At 39.0% G+C, this 16,777-nt stretch overlaps 7 protein-coding genes across 7 annotated transcripts; 5 read left to right on the forward strand and 2 right to left on the reverse strand.

Annotated features, from left to right (window-relative positions):
• The first annotated feature begins 651 nt into the window (after positions 1-651).
• On the forward strand, positions 652-1,757 carry BDF20DRAFT_854703 (uncharacterized protein). The gene has a single exon (XM_053080198.1). It carries the CDS (start codon positions 812-814, stop codon positions 1,262-1,264), a length of 453 nt encoding a protein of 150 aa, XP_052939621.1. The 5' UTR covers positions 652-811; the 3' UTR covers positions 1,265-1,757.
• On the reverse strand, positions 1,250-1,558 carry BDF20DRAFT_815336 (uncharacterized protein; the record flags this gene model as incomplete). Its single annotated transcript, XM_053077073.1, has 1 exon — positions 1,250-1,558. A coding segment is annotated over one exon (309 nt), but the record flags the coding sequence as incomplete, so codon positions are not given.
• Positions 1,758-3,058: 1,301 nt separating the features above from the next.
• On the forward strand, positions 3,059-3,677 carry BDF20DRAFT_854708 (nucleoside diphosphate kinase). Its single transcript, XM_053080199.1, has one exon. It carries the CDS (start codon positions 3,209-3,211, stop codon positions 3,617-3,619), a length of 411 nt encoding a protein of 136 aa, XP_052939623.1. The 5' UTR covers positions 3,059-3,208; the 3' UTR covers positions 3,620-3,677.
• A 719-nt stretch (positions 3,678-4,396) lies between these two features.
• Positions 4,397-5,870, forward strand: BDF20DRAFT_315001 (PQ loop repeat-domain-containing protein). The gene is made up of 2 exons (XM_053075188.1): positions 4,397-4,528; positions 4,612-5,870. The coding sequence occupies exons 1-2, from the start codon at positions 4,500-4,502 to the stop codon at positions 5,666-5,668; spliced, it is 1,086 nt and encodes a 361-aa protein (XP_052939624.1). The 5' UTR covers positions 4,397-4,499; the 3' UTR covers positions 5,669-5,870.
• Positions 5,871-8,639: 2,769 nt separating this feature from the next.
• BDF20DRAFT_815607 (uncharacterized protein) lies at positions 8,640-10,562 on the forward strand (the record flags this gene model as incomplete). Its single annotated transcript, XM_053077095.1, has 2 exons — positions 8,640-9,081; positions 9,163-10,562. The coding sequence occupies 2 exons, from the start codon at positions 8,640-8,642 to the stop codon at positions 10,560-10,562; spliced, it is 1,842 nt and encodes a 613-aa protein (XP_052939625.1).
• Positions 10,563-10,808: 246 nt separating this feature from the next.
• On the forward strand, positions 10,809-13,039 carry BDF20DRAFT_854717 (dehydrogenase E1 component-domain-containing protein). Its single transcript, XM_053080200.1, has 4 exons — positions 10,809-10,936; positions 11,102-11,335; positions 11,624-11,842; positions 11,947-13,039. Exons 1-4 carry the CDS (start codon positions 10,874-10,876, stop codon positions 12,607-12,609), a joined length of 1,179 nt encoding a protein of 392 aa, XP_052939626.1. The 5' UTR covers positions 10,809-10,873; the 3' UTR covers positions 12,610-13,039.
• A 1-nt stretch (position 13,040) lies between these two features.
• On the reverse strand, positions 13,041-14,498 carry BDF20DRAFT_854722 (uncharacterized protein). The gene is made up of 4 exons (XM_053080201.1): positions 14,098-14,498; positions 13,903-14,025; positions 13,574-13,827; positions 13,041-13,473 (listed from the first exon to the last, which is right to left on the reverse strand). Exons 1-4 carry the CDS (start codon positions 14,098-14,100, stop codon positions 13,236-13,238), a joined length of 618 nt encoding a protein of 205 aa, XP_052939627.1. The 5' UTR covers positions 14,101-14,498; the 3' UTR covers positions 13,041-13,235.
• Positions 14,499-16,777: the final 2,279 nt, after the last annotated feature.

Here is a 16,777-nt window from a genome sequence, read left to right on the forward strand (position 1 = left end):
TGCCAATAGCTTGTCATGATAAACGTAAACGCGGACAGTATCTCGGCAGGGAACAGACTAGTATAACTTTAAGCGGGTAATAAGTTTCTGGGTTTTGTTTTCTGGTTCTGCTTTTAGAAAATTCACTGGCTGCCATTCCCTTGTGCCACTATGCATGGAAGGATAATTCAACGGGTGATGAAACTACTCTGGTAACGGGTCACCAACATCGGATTTCACCACCCCCTCAACATTAGATTTTTCCTCCTGGTGGGCTTGAGAGTTGGGCTAGGAGGTCGTTCGAAAACCACTGGCATGAACCCTGTTCCCGTAGATGGTGTTGACCACGGTATGACCATAGTAGAATTACGCTGAAAACCATGGTGTTGACCACGGTATCACCACGGTATGGCCACGGTATGGCCACAGTAGAACTACGCTGAAAACCATGGTGTTTGTGGTATTTCCATACCTCCTATAATATATAAAGACGAATTAGACACACTTTCAAGCATTTGACTCGTTATTATGATCATAGAATCATAATAACTTGCACACGTCATCGTGTACTCTAAAGACATACGCATACATAATGCTGCATTCCTACTGGTTAAGAACGAGTATTTAGCTCCTTTTTATTTGTAACTCTTTCCTTTCCTTCTTTCTTTTGTTGTCAATACAAACATTCAGTTCACTATGAACGCTTCCCTCTCTGATTTTAATAGTATCTCTCTCTGAAATATTTGCAAATATCCTACAATGCTCAAACTATTTCAATAACAAAACACTAAACAGTTTCAGTTCATTTTGCGGAAAAAACAAAGTGAAGTTCATGGAAGGAGGGTCTTCGCAAAAGAGATCAAAACATGTAGCCGGCTCTTATTCAAGACAATGGCATCTTTATGTTCTCAAAGAAAGATACCATGGTAAAGTGAAGGTGTTTTGTATTGACTTCCTTATTGACTTCCTTATTGACTTTTTGTTTGTAGCAAATGTACTTCAAGACATACTTCAATACAATGAGAAGTATCAAGGATACTTGAAGGAGCAAAAGAAATCAGGAGTAAAAATAGTTGGCTATATTAGAAAGTCACTATGTGAGAAAGACGAAGATAAGAGGACAAGACTTTTAGAAAGAATGATTCACAACTTACGAGATAGATCATTAGCCGAATATATCTTATGTACCCTTGGGGACAGGTTGGGTAGCAGTTACAACTTGAGCAGCCTTTCTTTTCTTCGTTTTAGGTTCAACAGAATACTACTGCTTCTAGAGAATTTCTAGGTCGTCTGCCTTCAAAGGGTTGACCTTTGTGAAATTTATGTATCCCTCTGGCCATATACGACAGATAATGTTGACATTTATCCCTCGCTGTGTTTTCATTTTGACACTTGCAGGCTCATTTACTTCCGACCACGCTCGACATCTAACCATTTGGGAATTAAACACGGCTTCGTCCACGAAAACACAATTCGTCATGAAATTTACATCAGCCGCTCGCCATTTTTTAATTATGCTCGCGCGAAGCTCTAATGTCCTGGGAGCATCCCTTTCCGCAGTGTACTTGCTGGCTTTTTTGCAGAGAAAGGCGGCATTTTTCTCTAATGCGCGTATATAAGCTCGATAGAGCAATCTTCTCAATTTCTGGATGTCTTTCGATTAATTTGATTCTTGCTTCATGTAGTACAAGGCAAGGATTTTCATCAAAAGGCTCAATAAAGTATTTTGTATGCTCAAATGATCTGGTCACAGAAAACAATATAGCTGACATATCCCCTTTTTCTTTTTTTTTTTTTTGAAAGCACTACACTATTTCTTTGAACTCTGTTCTGATTTTTGTAAAAGTGCGACACTTTAATTTCTTTTCTTGCGACATCGTTTTGGCAAAAGGAGTACAATATGGTAAAAGTGTATGGTTGCTTCTGGTCATTTACAGTTAGACCATCTAGACGGCAAACATTGAGAGTTTTCATTATGTAGGTTTGACATGAATATTGCATCCACAGGCAAGGTTGATGAAAGCCTCAAAATGACCCTTCTTTATAAAACTGCCTAGCATAAGTTAGTATCAATGATTTACCAAGAAACAGAGTAATATGTTGGCAATGCGGGAATAGCACGTGTTCTGATTGATCCTCCATACTATAAAATATACATCAAATTGAAGACCTACAAAAAAAGAAAAAACCGAGCTTGTGCTTTCGTTTATTTCTTCGTTATCCTATTGTTGACTGTATTGAGAAGCAACGGCTGGATGCATGTTGTCTTGCTATGAGCCCATCTAGTGCACCGTATAAGCTGGAGATTTGCTAGTATTCTAAAAGTACAAATCAAATTGATTTACTCATTTTTCTAACTGTTCCATAACCACGCTCCTTTTGGGTATTTACAAGTTTTATATCTTTAAAGGGTGGGCAGTTTTTTTCTTGTATTGCCTTTTATTCCTATGTTAGGCTGACAACTGTGATACTGAGGGGTTTGTCAAGTTATTGACAAAACATCTTTTGTTCAGTCTTTGCTAAACACAAATAAATCGAGCAGCTAATATACATCGCTGCCTAATCATAGCCAAAAGAAATAGTATATTTGACACCAGGCATCATCTTTTGTGTCAATAGCTTAACCGAAGCAAGCGACCGTTATTATATACCAAGGCCTTGGTCTTTTACAGTCAAGTTCGACCATGTCAAATAAACAGACATCAAGTGGATAGGTGAAGTGCCTAAGGGTGGGGAGAAGCGCTCACATGGTTCTACTCACGTTTTAAAGTAAAGTTGGTCATATGAAGCCACTGTGCGATCTTTGCGAATAGCGAAATGATCTGTTATTGCACAAAACGCCAGAATGCATCAACCACAGAACAATGACTTTTTTTTTTTTTTTTTTTTTTTTTTTTTTTTCCCGCACACAAAAACAAAAAAGTGTGATGGTCAGCAGTTGTTGCTCATCTCCCAACCCTTTGCGTTAAAAGGTAGATTTCTCCATTCAAATCGAATGCCTGAGTATTTCAAAATATCGATCACTCTCCTATTACTTTACATACCCTTTCTATTTCTTTTGCTTGTACCCAATAATTCATATTTCGCTCATTTAACCAAAGAGAATATTCACGATGAGATCTGTATACGTTTGCAACGCCATTTCCCCCACCATCAGTACCTACTAGCAGAGACAATTTTTCATTGTGAACCCCCCGGTACCACACTAGCTGTCATTAAACCTGACGGTATGTCTCACGAAAATGAGATTGTGAACATACTTTTAAAGAAAGGATTTGTGATAAAGCAGGATAAAACTCTTCAGTTGACAGCAGAGCAAGTGTCAGAATGGTATTTTGATAAACTTGAAGCGCCCTACTATCCATCTCTCATGAACTATTTGACAAGGAGTCCTATACGCGTGTTGCAATTATCAAGAATTCGTGCGATTCCCTATCTACGTCAATTGATCGGACCGACGAATCCAGATTTGGCACGCGAGAAATTCCCAACCACCATCAGAGCGTTATACGGTACGAATATGCAGGAAAATGCAATTCATGCAAGTGACTCTGAGGTATCAGCTGAAGGAGAGTTCAATGTTTTTTTCGGTAATGACGTAGCCACCAGCGGTCCATCGAACACAAGGCGTTTAGCTTAGCAATGAAGTAATAAAAAGAAAATTTGTCATTCTCAATTCTGTCAATTTTTGAAAATGCTTTCGAATAATACATGTGTGTGTGTGTATGTGTGCGGGGAAGGGGGTAGCGGAGTTATAGTTGAGAATGCCCGTACTAAAATACGTGTCGTGAGTCATCCAAAAACTGAAAAAGAAATGCTCGTTTTATGTACTTGCACATATGTTGTATGCATTAGCATTAGTGTCAGATATAGCGTTTTCTGAGCCAATGTTACATTAATGAGACTAATATGAGGTTTAAGGAGACAATGCCTAATTTGTGATAATCAAAGTGGACGGTCATCGGAACAAAAAAGAACGATAAGTAAACAAAAAATTCTTTATCATCAGATTGTTCCTGAATTTGAAGCTAAAAATTCCTTATTGTTAGTCATTGCATTAGCCCCTCACCTAAACCTTTTTTTTAAATTCGTTTTCTATCTACGAAAAAAGTGATAAGCAAAAGCAGATCAGAAAATAAAACTATGCCTTTTCTTTTTCTTTACTTTTCTTCACCGACTCACGCTCTTTGCCCGTATTCCTCTTCTAATTATCCATCCACCCTCCACCCCCTTCTGCTCAAGCAATATACCAGACTGCACAATACCTTCTTTTCTTTTCTTAATAACAACGACAACCTAAACAGTATATTATGACAGTTTGCGTGCCTACACAAGATGGCGTACCTTATATTGAATGGATCAATGTAAATTTCAGTATTGTATAGCTCAGGCTACTGCTGCCAATTGACGGGCGCCTAACTAACAACAACAAATCTATTGTAAATTATGAACAGTACATATTTGGCGATTGTGTATACGGGTCCCAAGACGCAATAAGTACCTTACTGGGTTACGCTTCTATGTTATTCTGGTTGAATGCCCAGTTACCGTAAGTTCCCCCCCCCTTTTTTTTTGCTATCGTCAACGTTCACTGTAACCGTTATTGATTTGGTCTATTTGAATTTTTTTTAGGCAAGTCATTACAAATTACAAAGCGGGTTCAACCGAAGGCTTAAGCCTGAATTTCTTAGCGATATGGCTAGCAGGCGACTCTACTAATCTGGTTGGCTCTCTTTTAACACACCAACTACCCTTTCAAATATATCTTGGAACTTACTTTGTGTTTATCGATCTATGTTTATTGGCACAATGGATGTATTATAAAAACAAGAACAAACAAGACGAGTATGTCATTATACCCTCATCCACATCAACTACAGTGGTAGCAGTAGATGATTATTACAGTTATACCGATAGCTTCAACAACCGCAGCTCATTATTATCATTACAGCACCCAGCATATAGGAATATACCCGTTCACCATTACCATTATGTTCCCTCTCCCAATAATACAGCAAGCACTGTGAACTATACGGCCACAGAATCAACCCCCTTTTCATCTTCCGCTTCACCCTCCAAGTGGTATACATTATCGATCACACCAGCCAATATCACCAAAGAGGATACGAAGGATAGCGATCTTGACAGCACGAATAACAGTATCAAAACAACGGCTACTGTTCATAACCACTCTAATGCTACCAAATTGCTATCCATATTGTTCTTTTCATCATTCTATTTTATTCCCCAGTCAAATATCATTACAACAACCACCGATACTGTTATTAGCAGCAGCAGCAGTCATAGTCTATCTATTACATCAGCAGTAGATCAAGACACCATACTTTGGATCGGTCGGGTGATTGCCTGGACTTGCACTTGCTTGTACCTGACGTCCCGAATACCCCAACTGTTGAAAAATTACTACAGACAATCCGTCGAAGGTCTGTCTATTTCTCTATTTATTTTCGCAGCTTTAGGCAACCTAACGTATGCCTCCAGTATTCTATTACATCCTCAACAAACCACAGCTATCTTATTAGAAGCTCTACCTTTTCTGATTGGTAGTGTTGGTACACTTATATTTGATCTCTCCATCTTTTGCCAATTTATATGGTATATCCTACAAAAGAAAAAGAGAGAAAGTCATAGACTTAGAAATAAACAAATCAATGAAAATGCTGTTTAGAATCTATGCTTTTTTTACTCTATTATGTTCCAACACGACACCTCATTCTTTGCGGAAAAACCTTGGTCCTTACTTCTTCCCTGCTTTGACTCTGAAATAATAAAGTTTTCTAATATTAGACTTGTATGATTTTGATCTAGACAAAGGGATATATCATAGGGGTTCATTGATTTTATTCAGATTTTATAGTCTAAATAAACAATCAAGGGCAATGTTAACAAATGCAGCGGATAGATAATTCAAGGTTCTATATGTACTAGAAATAGGGTTTTGAAAACTGGCGATTCGCATCAAGTCAACACGGCTCAAGACATCAGCATCTAAACAGAAACAGTGAATTTAATGTTGGAGAAAAATTGAACTTGGGATCCTTTAGCTTTGCAATATTTGGACAGTGCTCTTTATTACATAATGGCTATCTTATAACCACTGTATTTGAACATCAATGTACTCAAAGCGGGACAACTAATCTTTGCTAAAGTCCAGATTATCCGCACCCCCATGTTTCTTACATCCTCTATGTAGCAGCTTGAAGAATCAAGCAAATCTGTCACACACACAAAGACGTTAGCAGCGTTCATTACTACAAACAAGGACTTTAACCGCATGCTATGTTTATGCAATTGATTGTTCTGAAAGTTGTTGCAGGTAGAAGTTTGATCCATAGAGCCCTACAGTCGCGAGTCCTAAAAAAAGCAGCAGAATCCAAAAGCCTTATTATTATCAATTTCTCATTGTGTAGCAGAACGTTGGAAAAAGCCACCAGCCATCCCAGAAGCTTCCTTAAATAATATCTGCCTACATGGCTACTGAATCTGATGGCTTCGTTCCATTTTATACCGTCACTAAAATTCTGTTAAAATTCTCTCAAGGAATTTTCTTCATGGAGCTACCGTCCGCCCTCCTGAAAGTCTTATTGCTATTCTTGTGCAGAGCCTAAGAAGTAATGATATGGGCCTGTATTTATTGATAGCATCGTCGCAGCCGAGTCAATGTGAGCCTCAAAAAGTACTTTAGAAAAAGGGACATAGAAATTTCGCTTCTCACACAACTCATAGATCTCTTACAGCCACCTTCGTCATACAAGTGAAGTGATGCTGACAATAGCACTTCTCATGTTGTGATCAGAAAAACTTTATCCTTTTAGTGTGCGATTCTGTTTGCCAATCTGTATTATCCAAACAAAAAAGGAGAAAGGCTTGCAAATGACAGCTCCCTTCTTGCAGCATGCCGGTACGTTTTCTTGCAATTGCTTCTATTATTTGTATGCATTTCAAAAGATGGAGCATCTGGTTGGCAGATGTGAGCATCAGTACAACCACTTTGAAAGTGTCTTTGCCTTCCCTTTGAACATTATAGAAAGCACAAAAAAAAGGGGTTTTCTAGCATGTTCACTGAATTTGCGACAAATTAGATGTTGAAGCGCGTCATTCTTCTTTATAAAGAGCGGAAACGTCTTTTTGGAAGGAAAAGTGTACCTTTTTTTTTCCTTAATTTTGTGTAATTTGCTTGTGCGACAACACTTGAAAAAGGTGATTTGATAAGCCTTATTGAGCTTATACATTTGATGCTAACCCCTTGCTTCTTCCTTTCTTTTGATTCTTTTTTTTCTTCTTCTTTTTTTTTTTCGCTTTTGTTTATTGATGTCTCGATTAAGCACTCCAAAGAAATTTTTCAAGTTCATAGGCATTATATTCTTTATCAGCCTTGTATTATTTATTTTATTACCGAATTCTTATAATTCGCTTGTACAGATTGACAAAGTTTTAGAGAATAAACGGCAGTTCAAGTTAGAAACGGATGATACAAACAGTCGTAATAGGCTTGGACAATCAAGCTTCTTAAATACAACGTGGGATAATGGTAAAAGAAAAAAGCGAGAACGGGGCTGTCTTATCATATTGAAATATTCATTTGCTTTTTTCTTTATATCAAAGGAAATAACCCATGGGTGATAGAAGATTCCATTTACAAGTCGTCTTCTCATTTCTTAGAACGACTGTCTTCCTATACCACAGAGGGTCACTCTGCAGACCAAATCATGACTATGTTATCATCACCATCAACAGCAACAACAACGTCAAATCACAGCCAAAACACGACTGTCATTCTACCTATCTACACAAAAGAATCTTTACCGAAAATAGATACCATCAAAAGCTGGTCTTTAGATAACGTCCATTTAAAAGTACATATCATTTGTTCAAGTCAATATTTCTCACTACTGCACGATAAATTAAACCTTGATGCAGAGAACGAGGAGAAGAATAAGCATATTAAAATAACAATAATTGATCGTTCAACAACCGCGAATACTGCAACAGGTGCAACAGGAACCTTCGCACGAGGTACAGCAGGATCTTCTGTTTGGCTTCAAGCATTGATACAGCATTACAATGATATCGACACGGATTATGTATATATTCTAGACGAATTTACATCTCTGTCGCAAAACACTTTACATGAGCTGCCTTATTTACTCGAAGCTAAACAAAAAATTGTCGATAGCAGCGACGGCATTCCGCAAACCGTTTATAAAGATGCCCTTATCGGCACAAGGGCGTATACCTTATTCCCTCCCTCCGAGAGCAAACAGCCTGGCGACGTAGAGCAGGACGATTCTGTTGTGGATAACTTTTGCTTACCCATTAACACAAAACTACCCGTCACTGTCTCTCAGCCGACAGACATGTTATTAGGCGCATGGCTATTACGTAAAGAATGGCTACCCTCCCTCAGACGAACTATAGACACATCAGCAGAAATGCTTCATCTTCCTTTGGGATATTATATCAGTCGAACGTTAAAGCAACAATTGAACATCCCTACCATTTATATACCGCAACAACAATCACCAACAACAGAAAACAAACAATTATGTCATCATGCTCTCACGATGTGGACACATAATGACGGATGGCGAAGCCTCGTCAAGAAAAATCGATATCCTACCGCACTGCAGTATCGTTTTATGCCATCAAAGCCAGGTGTTTTACTTGTCGCTCATGGATCAAGGCAGTTCATCTCGCTTCACCCTCTTCTCTGTAGGTTCAGCAAGGACGATTATCCTGTGCATCTCGTAGTTATAGGTGACGATATCGACGGCGAAGCCGTCAAACACACATTAGCATCCTCTGACTGTCCAGCGCTACCAAATATTCGTGTGCATGATTTTACACATATGAAGGAGCATCATGAAGATACTCATGTAGGGTATTTAGTCAAAATCATTCAACCAAGTATCATGATTCAGATAAAACCATCGACGACAAGTAGTAACTCCGTGTTGTTGCCAATGTACCATGCACTTCAAACGATGGCAGAAGCACACAGAATAACAGACATTAAACTGCCTGAAAAAGAAATAGTAAACGCATTGTGGATACCCGATCTCTCGTTGGAAGCGTTAAAAAGTAGAGTATTTCAATGAAAAACGAAGAAGCCATGTGTTCTATGACTAACGGAAAACACTATATTTGCCAACTTTTTATTAGACTGGAATAGAATAGAGATCAAGATGGTTGTTATAACGGATAGAAGGCCACATTCCTTATCGCGCTTATTGCAATCATCCGCTAAATCCATTTACTTGGGAGACACGGTGGACTTGATGATCCATATGGAACAGTCAGCCGATCGTGTGACGCGAATGCTTGTCAACAGTTTTCAATGGCAGTATGGCCAGAAAATTCTTCGCCATCGAATTCGTAAAGGCGGACTCATGCCTGCTATTGTAGAGTCTTGGTATCCAAGTCATGACAATGAATATGCTGTTTTACTCGAAGACGACATCGAAGTCTCTCCCTTATTCTACGTCTGGTCAAAATACGCTATTCTCAAATATCGATACAGTGGTCATCGCGAAGCCCACCGACTGATGTATGGTGTTAGCTTATATGCGCCTCGTAATTTGGAATTGATTCCAGCGGGTCGTGTTACTTTTGATCCCAATTCTGTGTTGCTACCAGCTGGCCATCCAGAACATATGCCTTATGCTAGCCAAGTGCCCTGTAGTTGGGGTGGTGTCTATTTTCCGGAACATTGGCGAGAGTTCCATAGCTATCTAGTAAGACGGCTAGAGGATCTCAATTTACCAAAAGACCATCAAGTACGTCTGATCAGTGTGCCCAACAGTCGTTCTGATAAATGGAAAAAGTCATGGAAGAAATACTTTATTGAGTTGGTCTATCTACGCGGTTATGTCATGCTCTACCCCAATTTTGAAGGATTTGAAGCGTTCTCTACCAACCATGTTGAGTTTGGTACTCATGTCAAGTCCGAAAAGAGACAATCTGTCATTGGCACTTTTATGGTTCCTCTCATGCAACGCGATACGATATTATCGCAACTACCAGCGCAACGTTTACCTTCTTTTGATGAGTTGCCTGTGCTTGATTTGTGGGGCAAATTACAAACAATGGATAGCTTGGAACAAGTGGGTAGTCAGTATCATCAACACATATCCACCTGTCAAAGAACCTTTGGTACCTTTGACCCTCGAGAATTCTTCTGTGTTGTCGACGGACCTCCTGATCCACCTCAAGAATTCCCTTCCTCTCCCAAGAAGCCTAAACCACCCGTGCTCGTGAAAGAGGCTGTTCAACCCATCCAATATAATTATATCACTGAATATACAGAAGAAGAAGAGGAAAAAGACCAAGATGAATCGCTGGAATATGGTCCAAAGCCCATCGACGTGGCTCAGCTACCCAATGTAGACGAACGTGTTTCAAACAAAGATGATGAGCGACTGGACTTAGAGCATGATCTGGATACGCTCCATCGCTTATATTTGAAGCTGTATCCTGAAAAGCTTGAATTTTTGGTAGATGAGAGAACGATTTTTGAAGAGGACGAAGAGGAAGACGATGATCTACTAATGAAACTAGCATAACCCTTTTAACGCTCAACTTGAAACAGCAGGCATTTTGCTCACGTGCTCTCTCCTTTGGCGTATTAACATATAGAAACAAAAGAAGGACATGCTCGCTGTTAGACTATCAAATACCTTACTGATTTTTTTGCCCAATAAAAATTCCAATACCCCAAAAAATCGCCCCGGGACTTGAGGAAAAAGCAAAAAAAAAAAAAAAAAAAAAAAAAAGCTGGCTAAAGCAAGAAATATACCTCCAATTTTTTATTTGTTTTTCCTTTTTACTTTCAATTTCCTTTCTTTTCTTTTCTCTTTATTTTTCTTTGAACAATATGCTTAGAACAGCTGCTACTCGTTTATTCAGCGCAAAGAATGTTACTGCATTCGCATCTATGGTAACGTCATCGATAAAAAGAAAGGAAGAAAGCAACCATAAGAACAGAAGAAGGGCTATAAAAAAGTGTTATTATATTTTTAAAAAAAGGCGGGGTATCCTGGAGAGCAATCATAAGAAGCATGGACAGCTAACTCGAATAATAAACTCTCCACTATCTCATTAGCGTGCCTTATCCACCAGTGCACCTCGCTTCTCAGAAAAATTATCAATCACATTGCCTGATACATCTTTCGAGACTTACAACTTGGAAAAGCCCAGTTTAGAATTAGAAATTTCCAAAGATGAATTATTGGATATGTACACTAAGATGACCACCATGAGACGTATGGAAATGACTGCTGATGGTCTTTATAAGGCCAAAAAGATTCGTGGTTTTTGTCATTTATGTAACGGCCAGGTAAAGTACTTATGCCAATACAACGCATACAGGGAGGGTTTTTTTTTTATTTTTTATTTTCATGTATTTTCTTTTTTTTGAGGGGTAGCCGATATAAGTAAAATTTTAATGGGTTGCAACGGGCAAACGCGGGGGATGCTGGGTAAAAACCCCGCGTTTGATGTCACAGATTTTTTTTATTTCCACTGGTTCAATATGGGCGCGGAAGGGGAATGAAAATTAATTTTACTTCAAACAATGAATACTAATGAAATCCAAAATCAAAATCAAAACGACTACACCCTATAGGAAGCTGTCTCGGTTGGTATGGAAGCTGCTATCACCAAAAATGATCATATCATTACTGCTTACAGATGTCACGGTTTCACCTATCTTCGTGGTCAATCCGTCGAAGCTATCTTGGCTGAATTGATGGGTAAGAGTACTGGTGTCTCCAAGGGTAAGGGTGGTTCCATGCACATGTATGCCGAATCCTTCTACGGTGGTAACGGTATTGTTGGTGCTCAGGTAAAGTAGATGTACAATGTTTATTTTTCATCATTGATAAGCTGCTGTTATAAGGAGTCAGCCATAGAACTCATGGAAACAATCTATGTACATGTTCAAAACAGGTTCCTCTTGGTGCTGGTGTCGCCTTTGCTCAAAAGTACCTCGAAAACCCTTCCGTCACCTTTGCTCTCTACGGTGATGGTGCTGCTAACCAAGGTCAAGTCTTTGAAGCTTTCAACATGGCTAAGCTTTGGGATCTTCCTTGTGTCTTTGTCTGTGAAAATAACAAATACGGTATGGGTACCTCTGCTGCTCGTGCTGCTGCCAACACTGAATACTTCAAGCGTGGTGATTATATTCCTGGTCTTAAGGTCAATGGTATGGATGTCTTGTCTGTTTTCAAGGCTTGTCAATTCGCTAAGGAATGGACTACTTCTGGAAAGGGTCCTCTTGTCATGGAAATGGCTACTTACCGTTATGGTGGTCACTCCATGTCTGATCCCGGTACCACTTACCGTACTCGTGAAGAAATTCAACACATGCGTTCTACTTCAGATCCTATCACCGGCTTAAAGCAAATCTTGATTGAAAATGGTGTTGCTTCTGAAGCTGATCTCAAGAATATCGACAAGGATGTCCGTAAGAGCGTCGAAGAAGCCGCCAAGAGAGCTGAGGCTGCTTCTGAACCCGATGTTAAGAACTTCTATACTCATATCTATGTTGAAGGCTCCCAACCTCCTCGTGTCCGTGGTCGTGAACCCAATGAATTCTACATTCACAACTAGATTCCCCTTCAGTACCAATTGATATACGCCCTTCAATCGTGGTTTCTTTTTATTTTAAATATACGAACTTCTCCAATCCCCGCAAGAGTTAGTCTCTCTCTATCCTCTCCCTCTCCTTATCTGTCTTCTTTTTTTCTTCAGTTACATAATATAGTATAGAGTCTTTAAAAAAAGGAAAGCAAAGAAAAAAAAAAAAAAAAAGAAAGCCGCATATATCTCTTTTCGCCTATCATGGAGAAGTTCAATCTAATCCCTCTCTTTTACAATCTACCTTTATTGTATTCTCTTTTCTTTTCTTTCCTATTTTTATAGTTATTTGCTCTCTTGAAAATAAATATGTATACATGTATATGTTTATATGTATTATACAAATTATACTTTTTTTTTTCAGAAATTGAATTTCTTTCAGCTTTAAAAACGGAAAATCTAAACCCACTTCTAACTAACGCAACAATACCTTCCATTTCCTGAAATTTACAGCCAACCCAATATCAGATCCTTTTCAATCATCTGTAAAAGCGTAATCAATGCAAATAAGGTAATATCTTTATCATATCTATAAGACGCTCTAATAAATTGTATATCTGTACAAACTAAACAAAGGCAAATCCACTCAGAAACAACTTTCAAACGGTGGCATTTGTTCTTTTTTGTAAAGCTTGTAACATTTGATCCCTTCTTTGCTCCGGTGTGAGTGAGTTCAACTCTTCCACTGACATGCTATCAAAGTTTGTGCAGTCTTCCTGCGCCATGTTTTCATTCTGGCTTGATGTTTCCGTACTTGAAGCTGGTGTAGCAGTGGAAGTTGACGCACTTGCTTCTTCTAAGTCTGCTTTTTTCTTCATCTGTTGCTCCATCAATTTCCTTTTAAAGAGGATGATGAATAAAAGAGAGAGAGAGATATACATGATACGTCAATGAAAAGACACATTATCAGTTGGCTGCAAGGTAGATTGTCACTTACTTTCTGGCTTGAAGAACCATAAATTCTTTACGTTTCTTTAATATCTCTTGTCTTTTATCTGGACTCGCTTCCCACACCTTTGGTGGCTCAACTGCATCATCTTGATTCTGTACATCGATCTTGTATCGTTGTATCAAGTTGCTATGATTAGGTGAATTACGACCAGTGGAGATACTGCTTCCACTTGCATGACTGCCGTTCAGATTAGGTGTGCTATTGCGACTTAAAGAAGGAGAAGGTCTAGCTGAAGGTGGCTATTGTTAAAGTAAGCAATTAACAATCTACAGAGGGAGTATATTCTACGTAGTGCTTAAAGGACTTCACGTTACCAATGAAAGAGTCCCATTTCGAAGTGCATTATCTACTGTCGTTTCAACTGAACCAGTTCTTTGTAAATCAGCTTGAATAGCGGCCACAGATATGTCAGGGAACATGGCACGCACGGTCTCAATCTGTAGGTAAAGCAATCAGAATCACTTCTAAACGCTCAGGCTATTGAAATAATAGAGATATCAACTCTTTACCATTTGAGGCGTAACTCGATGAACTCTTCTTCCTACTGTACGTCTCTGTGGTTGTTGCTGCTGTTGTGGCTGATTGCGTTGGCTTCCACCTAAGTCAGGATTAGTTAATTACTGTAACAAAAGTAATGATAATGAAGAAAAATAACAACAACTACCGAATAACCAACGAAGAACTATCAGAATAAGAAAAACTGCTACCAAGATAGATATGCTGTCATTCATCTTTTCACAGATACAACGGTTGTGTGTGCGAAGAACGAGAAGGAGGCATTGACACTGCTCAATGAATATGTACAACAACAGCAGAGCAGAGCTTGCTGGCGGATGTTGAATTAGAAGTTGTTGTCATCACTGCAAAAAAGCTCAAGGTAAATCCTTCAGACAAGCGCTTTGTTCTGCAGAGCTCTATTGATTTCATACACTAGAAGAATATAAAATCTAACCATGACGAAACTTGAGCCATTCATAGTATGGGCTTACGGGTGAGTACGCTAGAATTCGTCAAGGAACTTCAGTCATATTTTACTTCCCTGCATGAAAGTTCAAGCCGTACCCGCAATATAGGTTTAAGCATTATTTATTTCTTATTCTATTTTACACATATTAAAACAAAAATATAGATTGTACACGAAACATCAACGTGCTAAGCAATTGTAAGTAAGAGTTGCTTTATGCACACAGCAGTGGTATAGCGCAGACAAAATGCGCCGCTGTCGCCGTTGCTGCCGCTTCTTCTCCTCCTGCTTTGAGGTTACTGTAAGCAAGCACAGACTCCGACAAAAAAAACCTTTGGGTCTTTTCATGAGGAGTGGTTTGAAGGCAAACTGTTAAAAAAAAGCCGAGATTTCAATTCTGGAATAACCATCAACTTATACATTATGGAATCACCACCCTCACCAGCGGCAGAGAATAATACCAAAAGTGATGTTGAACAGCCTGTGGTTGATACTGAACTGGCTCATTTAAACATTGCTGGACCTCTCAGGGCCAATTCTTCTTTTATGAAAGTCATGGCAACGCTATTCCATTACGGTAATCAAGCCATGAACGCAGCACAACTTGTAATTGCAGTTAGAACATTAGAACTGTTGCCTCTAAGGTATCTTTTGCTACTACTTAAATTCCCTTATTTCGTGGAAGAAGTACACAGATTGGTAATTACAAGCTGATCATAACACATTTTGCAACTTTTTTTCTTTCAATCACAGAGGTGAAACTCCTAAAAGTACCATTCAAGGCATCATTTCGACATCGAGAAAAATTGCTAGAGACATGAAGCTGCCTGACCCCTTTCGTATTGATAAGGATGGCACAGGACGACAAGCAAAGTATGCCATAGCTGATGAGGTCATCAACGGTGTTCAAGTCCCTGAAATTAAAGAGATCCCTGATGAGCCTATAATATTACGGCCTGTCCATCACGGTAGCGGAGGAGGAAGCAGTTATAGTTCGGTTTACGGTAAACGTCAACGTCGACCGCCGTCTTTGTACACACCTGCCACCGCAAAGTCCAAACAAAGAAAGAGATCAAAAGTGCAAAAATCGAAAAAGAAGGAAAATGCGATTGAAGGCTCCAATTCAGACGTTGAGATCGATTCAGAAGAAGATTTTGAGTAAATGTTAAAAAGCTTAAATTGAAAAGCTCGTACAGTAATTCACCTTATTTTCCCCATTTCTTGAACAGTTTCCATACAGCAAGTAATGAGGAAGAAACCCCACAACCTGAAGTCGTTGAAGAAGATACAATTGCAAACTATTCGCTATTGTATACTCCACCAACCACTGATATCGACTATATTGATCCTATAAATTTCACAGAGTACCCTATAGCCAGTTACTTTGCCATTGTTCAACAAAAAGGATATTCTTATCCACGTTTCAGATCTCACGAAAAGATCAAAATACCTAAAGTCCACTGCGAGGACAAATTTAGAGTTACTGACATATCCAAAGATAACCAGGTAGTAGGCCGTTTATTTATCTTAGCCGACGGACATGGTGGTCCCGGCTGTTCAGAATACTTTGTGAGGAATACGCCTTTAGCTATTCAAAAAATATGTGAAAAATACGTCGTAACAGAATTGAATGATGTCACTATACAAAAGAAACTTGAAAGCGACATTAAATTGGTTATACAGCAGCTGGATGATGACTATTTGAGCATAAAACGTCAACAAATTGCCGAGAAGAAATCGGAAGAAGATCAGGTAGACAATGACGGTTGTACACTTATCCTCAACATCTTTTTGGGAGAATGGCTAATTAATGTCAATGTGGGCGATTCACGAAGTGTATTGATATCTGCACCTGAACCTACCTCTGCGCCGCCAACCTCTATTGAAAATGCTAATACATATAGTGTGGACAACGATTATAAAATGGATGTCGTATTTGCTTCACAAGATCATAAACCCTACCTGGAGCATTTAGCGCGACACATTCTAGAAAATGGAGGTGAATTCGTAGACTCTGTTCAAAACCGTGTCATCAAAGTAGAACTCGATAAACTGAAAGAAGATGGTAACCGACAGACAAAACGTGTTGCCTTAAAAAATGCAAGAATCAGACCTAAGGATTATCAGGCTGGACTTGATAGGTCATCATCATCAGCAATGCATTCCGCCTCTAATACCAACGCTAATACTACAACTACCACTACAAATACACCTACACCTGCTGT

Source organism: Mycotypha africana (assembly GCF_025528875.1).
Source record: "Mycotypha africana strain NRRL 2978 chromosome Unknown BDF20scaffold_2, whole genome shotgun sequence".
Lineage (NCBI taxonomy): Eukaryota > Fungi > Mucoromycota > Mucoromycetes > Mucorales > Mycotyphaceae > Mycotypha > Mycotypha africana.

Bases quoted from the DNA above. Each gene is read 5' to 3' on its own strand.
- BDF20DRAFT_854703 (XM_053080198.1), top strand. From the start codon at position 812: ATGGAAGGAGGGTCTTCGCAAAAGAGATCAAAACATGTAGCCGGCTCT.
- BDF20DRAFT_854722 (XM_053080201.1), bottom strand. The intron at 13,828-13,902 runs GTAACGTGAAGT...CTTTAACAATAG, and splicing joins GAAATGGGACTCTTTCATTG to CCACCTTCAGCTAGACCTTC. The intron at 13,474-13,573 runs GTAAGTGACAAT...CCTCTTTAAAAG, and splicing joins ATGGTTCTTCAAGCCAGAAA to GAAATTGATGGAGCAACAGA.
- BDF20DRAFT_854708 (XM_053080199.1), top strand. From the start codon at position 3,209: ATGTCTCACGAAAATGAGATTGTGAACATACTTTTAAAGAAAGGATTT.
- BDF20DRAFT_854717 (XM_053080200.1), top strand. From the start codon at position 10,874: ATGCTTAGAACAGCTGCTACTCGTTTATTCAGCGCAAAGAATGTTACT. The intron at 10,937-11,101 runs GTAACGTCATCG...CTATCTCATTAG, and splicing joins TTACTGCATTCGCATCTATG to CGTGCCTTATCCACCAGTGC. The intron at 11,843-11,946 runs GTAAAGTAGATG...TGTTCAAAACAG, and splicing joins ACGGTATTGTTGGTGCTCAG to GTTCCTCTTGGTGCTGGTGT.
- BDF20DRAFT_315001 (XM_053075188.1), top strand. From the start codon at position 4,500: ATGTTATTCTGGTTGAATGCCCAGTTACC. The intron at 4,529-4,611 runs GTAAGTTCCCCC...AATTTTTTTTAG, and splicing joins TGGTTGAATGCCCAGTTACC to GCAAGTCATTACAAATTACA.